At 53.9% G+C, this 16,459-nt stretch overlaps 1 protein-coding gene across 3 annotated transcripts; it reads right to left on the reverse strand.

The window, feature by feature from the left end:
• Positions 1 to 2,517: 2,517 nt before the first annotated feature.
• Positions 2,518 to 8,515, reverse strand: IRF1 (interferon regulatory factor 1). Of its 3 annotated transcripts, none has more exons than XM_015294015.3 (10): positions 8,363 to 8,515; positions 7,350 to 7,441; positions 6,379 to 6,478; positions 6,027 to 6,203; positions 5,736 to 5,785; positions 5,474 to 5,609; positions 5,156 to 5,281; positions 4,656 to 4,687; positions 3,905 to 4,040; positions 2,518 to 3,483 (listed from the first exon to the last, which is right to left on the reverse strand). In XM_015294015.3, exons 2-10 carry the CDS (start codon positions 7,434 to 7,436, stop codon positions 3,389 to 3,391), a joined length of 939 nt encoding a protein of 312 aa, XP_015149501.2. In that variant the 5' UTR covers positions 7,437 to 7,441; positions 8,363 to 8,515; the 3' UTR covers positions 2,518 to 3,388. The 3 variants fall into 3 exon arrangements, with proteins under 3 accessions (XP_015149501.2, NP_990746.1, XP_046756268.1); NM_205415.2 differs by having other exon boundaries at positions 2,518 to 3,486; XM_046900312.1 differs by lacking the exon at positions 8,363 to 8,515 and adding an exon at positions 7,690 to 7,727 and having other exon boundaries at positions 2,518 to 3,486.
• Between the last annotated feature and the right edge of the window lie 7,944 nt (positions 8,516 to 16,459).

Consider the following 16,459-nt stretch of genomic DNA (forward strand, 5'->3'; position numbering starts at 1 on the left):
TAAAATTAAGATGAGTTCTGCTCTTGTTTCAAAATCAGCTTTACATTTGCATGTTAGCTGCTGATAGAGCTGACTTGGGTGCGGTGCAAGCAACCAGCAGCCCGAAGTGTCAGCTCCGCTCATCTCCTGAATGAGTGCCAACTGTGCAATGGATCTGCTTTGTTTTCCACCATGGAGAGGTGATCTCTGCTTATTTGCCAAATGGTGGCACAGCCACCCTCACCCAGGAGCACCAGCTGAAGCTTACCGAGCATCTGAAAAGCTCATTTAGGGCAGGCAAGTTGAAAATAATCCAACGTCAAGGGTTTAAAATGATTTTAATAAAGCTCTGCACAGGATTACCTTCAGGAGATCATGTTCCTCCAGGTATAGGCAGCCTGCACTGGTCCTTAGCTTGCATCTGGAGTCCCTTCTGCACAGCCCACTACCCCGGGTGGCTGCAGACCAACTTCTGCACACCACCACATTCCTCCTCCGGGCACTCCTCTGCGTTCCTCCCCTCCCAAAGAGCCCAAAGCATCACAAGCAACAACCAAAACAAACAAACAACTTCAAACTTGGCAGCCTGTCATCCAAGTGCCCGTGCTGATAAATTCTGCCTCGTCATGGGACTTCATTTGGTCAAAAGCACTTGGTTGGCAAAACAACCGCTGGCGGCCAGCGTGCACCTCCATGGCCCGATAAGAGGCTCTGTGTGTGTGGCTCTGGGCTGAGGGGATGGCTCTGCTCCTTCTGGCCTAAAATCTTGGTCGGCCCTCTAATCGGTGCCACATTGGCACGCTGTTCTCTTGTGTCAGAGCATCACTGTGAAAAACCCGTAATGCATCGGTGGGCAAATGAATCCACATGTTATTTTGGGTGCTGTTTGCATCACAGAACGTTTCCCTTCTCCCTCCCCAGAGCGTAACAATGTCTCAGTTGTTCCTGAGCAAACCCCACTTCCTTTCGTCGTGTTGATGAGCACGGGACAGTTTTGCTATCTGGGTGTAAGAAAAGGGCTCCAACCCAGTGCAACCACAGTGCTCTATGGCACATGGGCACAGGGCCTGACAGGGTGGGAGATGATGGCCCTACTTTGTGCTGGGGAGAGTGAGGTTGGATACTGTATTGATAGCAATTGCTCCTTAGAGCGGTCAGCACTGGAACAGCTGCCCGGGGAGTGGGGGGTCACCATCCCTGGAGGTGCTCCAGAATGTGGGGATGTGGCACTGAGGGACCGGGCATGGTGGGCTGGGCAGGGGTTGGGTTTGGGGACCGGAGAGGTCTTTTCCAATCTGAATGATTTTATGATTCTGGGGGTGATACCTCAGCCCATAGGCGCTGGCTCTGAGAACAGCCACCACCTGCTTCCTACGGCTCCAAATTACCCCGTGAGCTCACATCTGCTGTCCGTGTGGGACCCTTGGAGCAGCAGAGCCTGTGACAAAGGCGGTCGGAAATGTGTGCCTTGTTCCAGCAGTCTGGGTTGGGTCTTCCTCTCCTGGCGCCTGGTATTCCCCTCAGTCTGCCTTCCCTCCCACTTGCTCAAAGTTATCCCTGAAGGTTATTGTTGCACAGCTCTGAGACAAGATCTAAACAGACTGAAGCAGCGAGCTGCTTGCTGTGCGCTTCCCAGGCCTGGTGAGCTGCCTGGGAACACAGCCTGTCCCCCACCGCTTCCCTTGGGCACCTGCCAGGTGTCCAGATGTGTTTTTTTGGTGCTTCCCTTTGGGTGCGAGTAGGGCTGTGTGCTGAAGGCTGTTGGTAGAGAGCTTCAGTGGGAGCTGTAGCCAGTACAGCTTATGTTAGAGGCAGCAAGAGCAGTCCATTTTCACGCTGGGTGACCCCCAGACAGTAAGGGATGTGTGCAGCTCTGTGGATAGGTTGGTGGATAGGGATGTTTGTGATACTTTGTCATTTCCAGTGGCCTATCCTACCTTGGCCCAGAGGCAGCGAAGCTCGCTGGCCTGTGTATCCCTAGCAGTTCTCCAGCTCCTGTTTCTCTCTGGTATCAGGGAGGCTCAGATGGAGCAGGGCTGCGCTGCTCGCTGCAGGGCTTTCTGTGCAGCAGCAGATTCCCATTGCTAGCAGCTGGCGCACATTGCATCAGCCAGCCTAGGCCATGCTCTGACATGTCATAACTTTCAAGCCTGAAAGTCTAGCAAATGAACAAAATACACGGTGAAAAAGTAAGCTCTCTTTCCCCTTTCCTTCCAGACTGTCTGTGTTTTCATTTTGGGCAGCACTAACTCAGCTCGAGCTTCCTTAGCACAGGAGCTGCCAGCTGGCAGGCGCTGCTGGCTCGTGTAGCTGATGACGGCAGGGGCACACCGACCCATGTGTGCACCTGGGCCACGCAGGGCTCCTCCCATCGGTGCACTGGGATGAGGAGGAAAACGTACTCTTAGATTCCCCGGGTTTTCATGACTCACGTGAATAACCCCCCTCGCTGTCTCTCCCCAGCACATCTGTTTGGGTGTTTTCAGGGAGTCTGGAACGCATCCTCTCCGAGCTGTCCAATGAGGAAAAGTAAACATGTCGTATATAAAACACTTTTATTACAACAAATATACAACACTTTATATACAAAAATAAAATGTACAAGAAAATAAGTCTATGGCATCTTAGTGATTTGTTTTCTATGCATTATGCATGGACTAGAACCTCCTCCATCCTTCTTTTGTGTGTCCTTGCCCGGGGCAGCTGCAGCTCGCGGGATGCAGAACTGCAGGATCTGCTGGCAGGAGGAGTTCTAAAACAGAGCTCTGAAAAGCATTGCATAAATAAAAGTTCTGCCCTCGTCAGTGCAAAAGTATATCATGTGGCAGCTCCTCCACTGTTCGGTGGGAATGGACACGGCATGCCTATGAGCAGATAACAGCCTATGAGTGGACCTGGGTAAGTGTGCTAAATGGAAGCAAAGCCTAAACTGGATTTTCACATTTTATTGGTCAAAACTATTTACACGAGTTGAAAGGATCTGATCTGAACTTGAACTATGTGCTGGAGCAAATCGAAGAAGAGAGAGGGCCAATTAGTGCAGTTTCTCTGACTAAGTGTAATGACAGTCATTAAGCTCGTCACGTCAGCAGTGTTGCACAAGTGAGCAGCAACCAACAGAGACCCATTGCACTGTCTCCTAAGCACCCCATGAGTAAAGTGCTGGGGATGCAGGACCTCCTGGCTCGCAGTATGAGCATCACCTCGGGAGCACAGCATTGGTGCCCTGTGTGTGAGATGGGGTCCTCTACTTCTCGTGGAGATTTTCTTGCTTCTTTAGGCCTAAAAGTGAAACGGAATAAAACGGCTTCTTTCCTCTTCCAGTCAGTAACAAGCGACTTCTGCCATTCCCTTCAGGTCTCTAAGAGTCTCTACAGAAATGCAGTTCATGGGCTGGGAAGCCAAGGGTTTACAAGCTGCAGGAGATGGCCTGCATGGGTCTGACGGTGTCCAGCCAGGAGAAGTCCAGGCTGCTCTTCTGGTCCATCATGCGGAACTCCAACTCTGCTGCACAGAGAGACACAGAAATGAGCACAGAACCCGGGGCAGTGGGAGCGTGAGGACCAATGGATGGCAATGTATCAGCAAAGGAAACCACCCTCAGAGGTGAGCCAAATACCTTTTATTCACATTTTGCTGCAATACTCCAAACACTCCCTAATTAAGCTCTCCAATTTAAGCTATCACAGTAGAAAATCTCGTTATGTTGCTAGGAAAACTGGAGCACAGATCTATACTGTACTTCTACTGGAGGCTCTTTTATCTCAACAAATTCCTTACAGACTCCCAACAGGTTAATTAGAGGGATTTGCAGTTTCCCGTGTCATGGGATTCCTATTTCTCCCTCCCAGTTCAAGGAGTATCTGTGATGAAAGCCCTCTCCTGTACCTCCCACCCAGCCCATAATGGCAGCAAGGCTCTGTACCCGAAGACGTGTCGATCTCGCCGTCCTGCTCCTTGTAGCCAAACGTGCTGCACATGGTCTGCGTGCCCGGCTCGTTGGTGAAGAAGCCTTTCCCCTCAACGCTGGTTGTGTGCCAGTCCTGGGTGGGTTCGAGCAGCTGTAAGGTAGTAAGGAGATGGTAAAAAGCCTGAGAGTGACAGGGGTGGGGGAAATAGGGGTCCTCACACACTGAGTAAATCCTCATCTATCTATAAGAGCTCATGGGGGCAAACAGAGCAAAAAAAGGGGTTTCGCTTAGATATTGCTAATTATATCAAACTCATTCCTCATTTAATGGCAGTTAATGCAAAGCAGGGAGGGTGGGAGGACCTTTCATCAAAGAACCCCATCTCCTTATCAGTGGGATGAGTGCCCCACATCTGGAAACAGAGATTAAAAGCCAAACATGAGGTGGAGGGACAGGCAAAATAAATGAGTCTTTCTAGAGAACTCGGAGGCCTCGTGGGCTCTGATACAGCAAACTCTGCTTCTAGCAGTACTCAACAGCTTTCACCGACTTCTATGCACAGCATCTCCAGCTCGTGCCTGCAGAATCTCCTCTTTTTATATTTCATTTTTGCAGGCTTCCTCATTTAATAGGGGGTTTGGATTACAGGAAGTACATGTTCGGCTCACATAGGGTTATCTATGGGTTAGGAAGCTGCTGCTCTTCCTTCCTTGGTTCAAACAGCAACTTTGGACAATTTCAATTGAAAAGAAGGGCTGCTTTTACCTTTATAATGTTTGATTTCATTTCATCCTCATCTTCATCCACAATTGTTTTGTAATCACATAAAAAAAAAGAGACCCAGATGTCAGTTTTTCTCACAGGGCAGCTTCCATCCTTCTGCTTCCTCACCACCGCCTCACATCCCTGTCCCACACCAGCAGCACGCTGAGGTTTCCCACCCCCAACCCCGGCTCACATGGGAGCACTTCTTTGCAGGTGGTGGGGCCAGGACCCCACTGTGCCCCACGTGTGCTACTGAGGAGGTGCTCAAGGCTTGAAGTCCAGAAGCAGCTCCACAGCCCAAAATCTAATGGCCCACCCCATCTCTTCCCTTCTCTTCTCTGGCTGCGTGGTAGCTCTAGAAACCCAAATCCATCTGACAGAAGCTGCTTTTCCTACAGACCAGCTCCTGCTTCTCTTAGCACCACGGCACCCTTGCCTCCATCCTGCCAGAGCACCAGGAGAGTGCTGAGAAGGCGAGGTGGGAAGGAAGCAACACCAACCTTCTGAGGACGACCCCAGAGGGGACACCTGCAGCTGGTAGATGTCGTTGGTGCTGTCAGCCATGGCGATTTCCATCGGCATCCTCCAGTCGGTCAGGGAGCCGCTCACCTCGCAGGACGAGAGGTCTGGGGGATGCACGGGGAGGGGTGTTCAGAGCAGGTCCCACCGCAGCACTTGGCACTCAGCACAGACCCCCCCCCCACCTTCTCCTCCCCCTCCCCCCTGCGCAGCCCTCAGGCAGCTCTATCTCTTGGTGACACCGCTGTGGCTTTAGCACCAGCAGCACTATTCTCTCTGCTCAGAGCTGAAGCTCTCACCTAAGGTGATGGACGTGTTCTCCACCTCCACTTCCTGCCCCGTGTAGTCGTGAGCGGTGTAGCTGCTGTGGTCATCGGGCAGAGGAGTGCTGGTTAGTCGTTCTGCTGACTCCTCCATCCTCATATCCTCATACAACTACAAAAATAAGAACAAAGCGTGATAGGTTGTCTAAGAACTCACGGGTTCCCATACGAAAGAAATTAAGCTTGAAAACCACCAAAAAAACCTCCAGCTCCTTCAGCTGCCTCTGCAGATGCATACCTTTCTCTTGCTCTTGTTTCTTGCTTCCCTTGAAGACTTTGACTTCCTTTCTGTTGAGTAGAAATAAGACAAAGGTGAGCACAGCTGCAGGGCTGCTGAGCAGCTCCACCACTGCTGCCAAGCTGACCCCAGGGCATCCCCCTGAGCCCCTTTACTTGGGACAAAATGGGCTGTTTGTCTAAACCACCACCCACGGCAACAAGCCCAGCAGCCCCAGTGCTGCCTGCAGGTCTGCGGGATGCTGCCTAAGCAGAGTGGGAAATTTAAGCAGTGCTTAAGCTGAGGGCTTACCCTTCTTCTGGTCCTTTGTCAGAGGTGGGAGCATCCTGTACACTCGGACAGCGCTGGAGCCTTTGTTGATGCTTTTATCCTTCACTTCTTCAATGTCGGGCAGTGAATTCATGGCGCAGCGGAAGTTCGCCTTCCAGGTTTTTGGGTCGGGGTCCTTCTCGCCTACTTTATATCTTCCTGTTAAGAAGAGATGGGACGAATGTTGAGTGTTTTCATTGCAGTGATAGTTCTTCACCCCAGAAAAGTTCTTGCTCTGTTTCCTCTGACATGTAACACCTGAGGTGTAAGCCAAGACAAAAATGCTAACGCTGGAGATATTCACGTGACTGGAGGGACTGAAGCCAGCACACACCTGTATGGATGGCCCAGCTCCGGAAGAGGCAGGCGTCCTTCTCCATGTCCCAGCCATGCTTAGCTGCATGTTTCCATGGGATCTGAAATATCATCTTATCCTGAAATTAAACCAACGGAAACCTGAATTAAAACAAAGCATCACTTGCCAGTTTGTAATGATGGCTTTAACCAAAGAATTCCCTCAGCAGCAGCTCAGAAACTTTGAAACCCTCTCCTCTCATCTTCATTTAAGAGCTGCTGTTCCACCTGCTGGGTTTGGGAAAGCTGCGTGCAGTGGTACAGCAGCAATGAGCAACAGCCTCAGCTCAAGCCCGGAACCACTGCAACATGTTGCACCTCATCTGCTAGTGTATCCTGAACTACAGGACATTCCCCATCTACACTTGGATACAGAATCCCTTGAAGGGTTACAAGTAAGATCCTGCATGAGTCCTACCAAAACCATATCCTAGCTTGAAGAATGCCTTGGGATGGATTGGAAGCTTCAGAGAAACAAATCTGACTCAGTAAGCCTGGTGATCCCACTCCTGTGGGACAACGACAGGGATGTGCTTCCAACACCAACCTGAGATGAACTGAGGGTTTATTTTAGGTCAGAGCTTAAAGATTTCTGTCCTATGGGGGAGGTGTGGGAGTAGTTACTGAGCTGGGACAGAAGGTGGCCTGGCTCCAGTGAGCACCAAGAGATGAGTTTTCTTGGTTCTCAGTCAAGTTCAAACGGCATTTGCTTTATCGTTACCCTCCTGGAAAACTTATCAAGAAAAACATTGAAACGCTGCATTCTGTACCAACCAGAGCCACCTTTCCTGAAAATGCAGTTTTCTTTTAAAAATAAGAAATAAAGCTTCTCCATTTTCTTCTTTCTTTTATGATCTTGACTTATGTTTAATGCCAACTAAGAACAAGCGTGGTTAATGATACGGTAATAATAATAATAATGCAGCAATAATAGTAAAAAAGATGGCTCACCTTGTTGATCCAGATCAGCCCCGGTATTTGATTGGAATTAATCTGCATTTCCAACCAGGGTCTCATGCGCATCCTTGAGACGGGCATGTTTCCTGCAGGAGATACACGGGGTCAGCTGAAACCTCACCTCTCCCACCCCAACCACCCTGCAGTGCTCCCTCTCCCAGCTCTCCCAGTGCCCCCCAGTGACCAGAGCCGCGTTTGGAGCCTTTTGCTCCATTTCAGAGCCTTCTGCCCTGGGTCCTGCTCCGTGACGGGGTTCTGCTGCGCGGGGGGGACGGAGGGGGCAAAGCAGGCAACGAGGACCCCCGTGCCACCCCTCCGTGCGGCCACCCGGTACCTCTCTGCACGACCGCTCGCTCCAAGTTCTCTCCCTGCGCCGAGGGGAGCGGTGAGTCCGCCGTACCTCCCCCTGCCCCCCCGTAGCGGAGCGCGGCGGCCGTGTCCCCGTCCCCCGTCCCCCCCCCCCCCCCCCCCGCTCCGCTCTGCCCCGCTCGGAGCTTCCTGTTTGCGCTGCCCGCGGACAGCCGCTCCCGAACAATGGGGCTGCGGCTTTCCCAAGCAACGAGACAACGGCCCTCAAAGTTCTCGGAGCCGGGAGAGAGGGCAGACGGCGCCGAGCCGAGCCGTGCCGTGTGCGGCCCTGCAGCGTGCAGCCCCGGAGCGTAACGCTGGCTTCGGCCGAGCCCCAAAGCTGCAGCCGCGCCCAGACGTCGCCGTCCCCTTACAGCGCGGAGGATGTCGCGTCCCGTCCCGTCCCGTCCCATCCCGTCCCGTCTGTGCTGTGGGCACGGGGTCGCAGCCCCCGGAGGATGCCCGGTGCCCCCCGAAGGCTGCAGCATGAAGGGCGCACAGGCACCTGAGGCACCCCAAAAGCTCCTCAGCATAACCCAGGTTGGCGGTGCCCCTGCTTGGAAAACCGAACCGAACCGAGCCGGACCGGACCGAGCCGAGCAGTGTCCCCGTGGGAACGCAGGCAGCCAAAGCCGGGGGTGGTGAGCGTCGGGACCCACCTCGCCGTGAGATCCTGTGCTGTGCTGTGCTGTGTTGTGCTGAGCTGTGCTGAGATGAGCTGCGACAAAATGCGACGAGCAGAGCCGAGATGAGATGAGACGAGATGAGATGATGAGCCGTCCGTGCCCGACGGCCGCCGAGCCACCTCTGCCGCCCGCGGGTCGCGCCCTCGGGTATAACGCGGCGGCCGGGATTCCCCGCCGCCCGGGCTCAGCAGCGACTCCACCAATCAGCGCCGCCGCTGGGGGACGGTCGCGCCGCTGATTGGCTGCTGCGTCCGGCATCATTTCGGGGAAATCAGGCTGTTGTAGCACCAGCGGAGCGGGGGGAGCACCGCCCCCGCCCGGCACGGCCCGGCAGCGGCACGGCGATGGGACGGCGACGATAAAGCGATGGGACAGCGATGGACAGCGACGATACGGCGATGGGACGGCGACGGGTACGGCTCTGCACGTCCTGCAGCTCCGCGGGCACGGTTCTCGGCCCCACCGAGAGCTGCCCCTGCATGACAAAAGGGATTCAGCCCACAAACACTCAGTGTCTGTCCTCCCCCGCTCCCCCGCCCTGTGTTTTCACCCCTGTACCCGGGAGGGAGCAGGTGAGCTGCAGCACTGCGGCACAGGATCTCTGACCTCACTGAGGGAGCACAACGATCCCAAAATGCGCACCCGCGGACCCGCCAGCCCAGAGCAGCACAAGTAAAGGAGGAAAGGAAGTGGAAAAAAAAAGAAGGGTCAGAATGGGGCTATTTTTAGTGCAATGGGAATTGGCCATCGCTCAGCTGCACTTAGGGAACGTGCTGGGGGGGTCAGTCACTGCATCCGACAGCACCCCAAGGACCACGGGGCCCCAGAGCAGCACGATGGCACTGCCCTGCTGAGAGCTGCATGGAGGATCTGTGCTGCATCCCCGTGTGTTCTGTGCCAGCAGTTCCCAGAAAGGGACTTGGAGGATGTGGAGGAATGGGAGCCATGGGGATGGGTGGCAGGAAGGTCAATAGAAAAGGAAATAAAAGAAATGAAAATGATAAGCGATGTTCCTGTATGTATATTTCCGTGCCCACTGTCGGTTTCCAGCGATACGCTGTGCAGAGCTGCACTCCTACCCAGTAAGTACACGGCTGATGGACACAGGCAGGCAGTGCCCAGAAGATCCTTGAGTGTAGCACAGTGCTGCTGAACCTCGGAACAGCCCAGGGCCCACCGTCCTGCTGGGCAGTGCTGCTGCATGCATTGGTCTGAAATCTCAAGCACTGGACCGGGGCTGCTCAGCCCGCTGCTGGTGGTCCCGGAGTCCTCCTGCAGTGCTGCTCTCATGCAGCTCCCAGCTGAGCTCCATTTGCTTGGCTGTAGGTGCTGGACACTCACAGACAGTCTGATTTCCCATTACCATAATGCCACGCGTTGTGCAATACCTACAGCAAGTCGTATGTTTCTAATCATCTGTCTTCCGGGTAAAATAAAAGAGAGGTTGGGGCAATGGAGGCATTCTGTAAAGCCTGGGAATGCTTTTTTCTCCCACCTTCCCCAGGCAGGGCTGTGAGCTGCTGGGCTGCTTTGAAATACCCTTGGATGACAGTGAGATTGGAAGTGTGGTGTCTACCCACTGCCTTAAGTGAGCAGAATATGGAACACTTAATCCCACTATCCCACCTTTTGGCTTGCCTGGGTCAAGTTGAGTGAAGCAGAATTGTTTTGGGATGCCTATAAAATACACAATTAATGTACATAAGTAACAAACCTCCTCTCCTCTCCTCTCCTCTCCTCTCCTCTCCTCTCCTCTCCTCTCCTCTCCTCTCCTCTCCTCTCCTCTCCTCTCCTCTCCTCTCCTCTCCTCTCCTCTCCTCTCCTCTCCTCTCCTCTCCTCTCCTCTCCTCTGTGTTTTGTTTGTTAGTTTATTTTTTGTTTTTGTTTTTGTTTTTTATTTTAATTAGAAGATGACAGCAGAACAGCAGAACCATAAAGCAGTTGGGCTGGACATGCGGGAATGCTTTCAGGGCAGGGATGAAGTCATGTGTAATGGGACATGGGCAAACAGCGTCACACTGTTGCACTCCACCTCCACTGCCACTTTTAGGTTTGCTTGTTTGCAACAAGAAGATTAAAGAAAGTAACAAGCCCAAACTTGGATTTAGCGCAGAACTCTCACCTCTGAGAGTGCCCCATGTTTTTTGCCAACTCATTTTTTCGCTGTCTTGGTTGTACCTTCCAGTCTGGTTTTGCCTTTGTGCAGGGAGAGGCAGGGCTCCTGGTGAGCTTTCAGTGTCAATAAAGATAGAAGGCATCAGGTAAATCAAACACAGGAGGAGGCAGAGAGGCACGGGGCTGAGGCAGGGGAGCACAGAGACGATTCCAGCTCACGGGCTCTGAGCTGCCTCATGCTGACCCCTGGACTTAGCACTGAATGGCAAAGAAAGGAAGCTGAAGAAGAGATGGCAGAAGGTATCTGAGGTTCCAACACCAATGCCATCACAATAAAAGAGTCACAGTATCTCTTACACAACACAAATGTTGCCAAGGCAGGTCAAGCTGTGGTTCTTTCAAGATCCAACCTCCCCTGGTTTGTTGCTCAGCCCTCAGCTGGCTTCAGATCAGAATAACCCTGAGTTTCCTGGGCCAATGGGCTGATGATTGTATATGGTAAATGTGTCAGAGGTAATTCAACAACCTCATTTTGAGTGGCGACTTGATTGACCTGTGACTTCTGCACCACAGTGCCACTACAGCTATTTTTAGTGCATATCACTGGCAGCAACTGGCAGCAACGAGGCATCAGATAAATACACCCAGCATAGAAATGCAGTGCTATCTCTGCATCTCCACTGCTTTCCACAGGTATAAACCCACGCAGATCACTCCTGGTGAAAGCCCACTGACCTTTCTATCTGTGTTATGCCCTATCTGCACAGCCAGTTGCTGTGGGAGTGCCCTTCCCAGGCCAGGATGCATCCTGCTTGTTTGCTGCTTTCTTATCTCTCAGCAGAAACAAGGAACTGACAGCTCACCTCTCGCAGTGGGGCTGTGTTGGGCTCTCAGCACACCCAGGCTACAGAGCCCACCTGTGCCACTGTGTCAGCAGACCTCAGCTGCTCACAGTGCCCGGCGAGCAGCGTGCCTGGTGCAGGAAGGCATGCATGTGGAGGTGGGGTGTGCTTGTACAAAGCATGAACACGGAATAATGCACGTCAAGAGGCAAATACACACCAGGAAAGTGTTTTGCTCCACCCAGCTGCCACCCGGCTGTCACCTGTAGGGAGCTGCCACTGCTCCCAGCTCTGTGGTGTGGGGTCCCCTGGTCTCCATCTGACTGCAGGCTGCTCCCAGCCCCTGCCCTTCAACCCCCTCTGCCCTCTTCCTCATATCACCCCATGATTTGCTGACGGTCTTAACAGTAAACTGGGACACAGGGAAAAAGATCACCAGAAGTATTTCATCACATCTACCCAATGCAGGGCGACCCGAAGCCTGGGTTTGTTTCCCCAATTCAGAGGAAGTTTTTCCATGACATTTTTACTTAAAACCTGACCAAATCCCCAGGTGGTGTTCCATGGGCGGTGTGCGTTATCCTGAGACGGACTCAGCTCTGTCTCAGTGGGTGACGTCCTGTAATCAGGTGCTCCCAGGAAGCCCCGCGCTCCATGTGACACCAAAGAGCACCAACTGCGTGGGATTGGTTGGGAGAACACAGAAGCAGAGGATCGTGGATTTGGCCAAATGTGCTCATGCATCACTTTGTTCCCCATATTTGTCCCTCGGGTCAGTTAAGCTGCTGTTTAAGGCAGTATAAGATGGTTTCACTCCAGTGCTGTGCTGGCTGACACCAGGCTGCATGCAGTGAATTGGGGGTGAGGAGAGGGTCCCATCCCTACACATGCCTGGATATCACAGCTCTGCTGGGGGAGCACAACTGCAGGACAGAGCAGATGGGATGCAGTGTGGCTTCAAGGTGGGGAAGAGCAGGAGCATGGTGAGAGTCAGGCCTTATCTGCTTCCCCACCATGCCACCTGCTTCCTTCCAGTGAGGCACTGTCACCCCCATGCCCACCAGCGCCCGGCAGCCCCTCCAGGCTGAGCACCACACGTGGTAGTTCCTCCTTGCCACCAGTGCCAGGTTTCAGTCCCTCCCTGTGCCTCCTGGTGCCCTCACAGCTGGGCTATAGGGCTGTCCCGCAAACCTCCCCTTCCATTCCCCACTCCTTCCCTTCGCTGCCTGCCTCCCCTCTCCCTCTGCAAACTCCGCTCTCATCCATGTCCTTTCTCGTTCTCTTCCCTGCTCCCCTTCCCCCATTAAACTCAGAAACAAGGATTCTGCTTTGCACTGGATCACCCGGGTACATGGAATAGCTGCAGAGCCACCCCATCCCCTGGGAAACCCAGGGCTCCCGGCTGTGAGCACCCAACCACTGCTCCTGGGGCACTGCGTGTGGCTCTGAGTGGCTCTGGGCAGGAAGGGGTTAATGCAGAGCGGCGCAGGCTCAGCCCTGGCGACAAAGGCAAACACCAAAAAAACCCAGCTTCTCCTGTGCCTGCATCCCTGGGGGTACAGCGCCCACTGCGAGCCCTTTCCATTTCTTATAAATGGCTCTCTTACAAAAAGGAAGTCTGGCTGAAGCACATGCAGGGCAAAATGTGAAAAATGTTGACACTGTGCCCAGTGAGGTAATGCTCACAGGCACTCCGATCCTCGGGCTGCAGTAAATACATCCTGGGATGGGCTGCCTGCAGCTTCCTGGAATCCAAAATCTCTATCTCAGGACAAGAAATCAGTGCGGTTCTCCTCACTGATGACACAGCCGATTTTCAGACCAAACCAACACGAGGTTCTGTGCTCAGGTTGGTGGGAGAAAAAGGAAATGCTGTGAATTTCACCCACGCCTCCTGAATTTCCCCACTCCCTGCTTTTCTCTGAGCCTTGCAGGAAGAGATGGCTCTTCCACAGAATGTTTGCAGAGCAAAGCCCGGTTTGCAGTGCAGTGGATCCCATGTGCTACAGCTGCAGCGCATTTGCCTAATGAGGGACAGAGCTGCAGCTGCTCAGACCTCCCTGGCAGGGGTGGGCATTGGGCTGTGGGAGAATTTCCTTGTATGGCACTGATGTAAGCAGGGCTGGTAGCAGCAGAACATGGGAGCTGTACTATGGGGGCTGCCACCCCGTGCCCCCTGCACAGGTTGGAGGCTGCTGGCTGCCACCCCACACCCTGAGCACCCCACATCCCATCCTGCAGCTCTGCAGAAGAACTCATCACAAAGTGCAAGATGCACTGCAGAAGCTGTAAGCATTTCACCCTCTACTCTGCCTTGGGGAAGGAATGAATGGGTATTGCTTTGTTTCCAAACCTCCATCCCCTCCTATTGCAAAGGGGCTGCCAAAAAAGAAATTGTTGCTGTTGCCTTGTAGAGCTCACCCTGTTGGCACAGTGTACACTGTGGGGCAGAGGAGTGAAGGTTGGGAAGCATTGGGGCAGTGCTCTGTGCTCAGCTCCAGGGGAGGAAGCTCCTGCACAGTGGGAACCCCAGCCTGACTGCCAGGCTGCCGAGGAGCATTGGTTTTGTACTGGGAACCTCAGGGGGCGATGACAGTGAGGACTGAAAATAAGCTGTGTCCAGCATCAGGTGTTCAAACATCTGTGTTTTCTTCCTTATTTTTTACAAACAGTTATTTGTCGGCTGTTAACTTTGATGCAGCCTTTTCTGCCCAGTTACGGCCCAAAGGAGAGACCAGCAGCCTTATTTGATAACAGTGCATTTCTCATGGGTCGTGCAGAAAAGACTCATCCCTGGAGCTCTTGGAGCCTGCAGCAGGGTTCAGCCCAGGCCTGCTGGTTACACCCCACTGTGCTGAGCCAGCCCAACACCAATTGGGTGCCAGAAAGGGAAACGCTGAGCTCAGTGTCCCACAGAACCCTGCAGAGCTCAGCTGGGTGGTTCAGCAGCAGGGCTCATCCACGTGCTTCTCCCCACAGGGAACTGGGGGCACTCCTGGGCAGTACCTGGATGAACCCCCAGGGATGGGGGCACTATGGGAGCATCTGTCCTATGCAGATCTCTGCTCAGACAGCTTCACCTTCCCCTGCTGTGCAGCTGTGATTTCTTCTGAGAAAGACATAACGATGTAGGTTGCTCTGAAAGTAATGCCTCCTATCTATTGCCAGAGAAAGTACAATGGATAGAAAGAGGACAATAACTCTATTTATTAGAGCGAATTCTCAGCTACAAAACACTGTTTTTCAGCACAGCCACCACCATTAGCTACGCATTTTCACCAGAGATGAATAAGAGGCTGCACACTGTGCTCATACAGATCTGCCCCAGCAGAGGTGCCTCACTATCACCACTGCTGCAATGCACCCCCACTGTGCTCACATCCACTCTTTGGTCAATGACTGTGGGTGTGTGGGAAGGTTCAACCCCTACTGCTGTACCACCGACATTCTCCTCTGGCATTGTGGGCCAACAGAATAAAATAGGCAGCATTATTTTTGCATCTATCCATGTGTCTATTCGTAGCTATACTAACAATTGCTCTGTAACCAATGGAGACCAACGCACCAGCTGCCCTTCCTCGGCCAAAGTCCGGTAGCCGCTTGGCTGTAGGCAGCATGGGGTCACCCCAACCTCTCTGAGAGCCTGCACAGGACAAAGAACCCAATGCGTTTGCCACCTGAATCACCCCTCGGTGCGTGACATCCCCGATCTGCTCATGGCCGTTCGCGTGTTCTCAGCACGGAACCGCCGACGGATGGGGCAGGAATGCAGAAGTCACCTTTTGGCCCGCGGCACTTCGGGCGCTCGGGGCAAATGTGCGTGTGCCACCTGCAGCCCCGGCGGGACGCCAGCGGTCACACCCCAGGCGGCAGGCATCCCAGCGGTGCTTTCCGCCGTGCATCCTCCCGCAAGAATAACATTTTATTAACGTTATTTTATTACCGTTATGTCATTGATTATGTTATTAATTTCCTCTCTGTCTCTCTTTTTGTCTTTTTTTCTTTCTTTCTTTTCTTTTTTTTTTTTTTTCTTTTTTTTGGCGAAGAAGCGATCCGCCCTTTCGTTCCCGGACGAGCCGAGGGGAGGCACCGCTCCTCCCGTCCCACCGCCGCCCCGCGCCGTTCCCTCCGCCCCCGCCGCCGAGTTTCGGTTCCCCGCGGGAGCGGCTCCGACCGCTTCCGGGAATCGGCGGTACCGCGCGCGGCCGCCAGGGGGCGCTGCAACACGCGGCGGGGCCGGGCCGGGGGAATCCCACGCGTGAGTCAGGGGCCGGGAGCGGCCGGGACTGCGCTCCGCCCGCCGGGAAAACCCGCGCGGAGGGAAAAGCCCCGCGGCAGCGGGAGGGCTGCGTGGAGCCCCGAGGCGTTGTGCCGCCACCCCCGGAGCAGCGCCCCACAAAAAGAACGACAAAAAAACCCCAAACCCTGCGCCCTTTTGCTCGCAGGGTGCGGGATTGTGCCCGTGGATGCGCGGATAAGGAACGGATTCTATCGTTATCATCCACAAACGCCCTGCGTGCGGTATTTATTCATTGCCTTGCACACATCATTTGTCCCGCGCATCTCTGCCGTTATTCCACAGCGATAACCGTGAGGGTTTAGCAGAGCAGGGCCACCCCTGGGCCACCCCGAGGTTGGCACTCTGACGCAGCAAAACAGGCTGTTCATTCCGAATTGCTTCTCTACAAGACGCTCTCTCCGCATGTTGACACTAGGGGGTGTCTCACCCGTCCAACATAAATTCAAGCTCTACAGACCAAGCACGGGGCGCCTCCAGTCCAAGCCATGGGAGCAGTGCCACCCTGTGCAGCCTTCCTCCTGCTGAGCCAGCAGCTCTCCTTGGCAGCTGGCACCGCTCTGTTGGCTGCCTGGCTCTGGATTGCACTGCTCAGCCACGTCACGGACACCGGCGTGCCCACAGCTTTAATGTCAGTCAGTGAACGGTGCCCTGAGCACAAGCCATGGTCTTCAGTCAGACCCATGGATGAGTGCAGGGGTGCACTGGGAAGGTGAGACCAACATTCCCAGTTTGGTATCATGCAGAAAATGCAGCCCAGGTGCTGCTGAGTCAGAGCTGGGCCCAGCCCAGTGCTGGGATGCTTCCGCCTGCCCA

The sequence above is a fragment of the Gallus gallus genome, chromosome 13 (assembly GCF_016699485.2).
Source record: "Gallus gallus isolate bGalGal1 chromosome 13, bGalGal1.mat.broiler.GRCg7b, whole genome shotgun sequence".
NCBI classification, from domain to species: Eukaryota; Metazoa; Chordata; class Aves; order Galliformes; family Phasianidae; genus Gallus; species Gallus gallus.

What these genes read in the sequence shown, in the direction of transcription:
- IRF1 (NM_205415.2), bottom strand. Translation starts at nt 7,436, where the DNA reads ATGCCCGTCTCAAGGATGCGCATGAGACCCTGGTTGGAAATGCAGATT. An exon ending in GACAAAGGACCAGAAGAAGG is followed by an intron (nt 5,786 to 6,026) that starts GTAAGCCCTCAG and finishes TCTACTCAACAG; the next exon opens with AAAGGAAGTCAAAGTCTTCA. An exon ending in TCTGGGGTCGTCCTCAGAAG is followed by an intron (nt 4,688 to 5,155) that starts GTTGGTGTTGCT and finishes TTGTGGATGAAG; the next exon opens with ATGAGGATGAAATGAAATCA.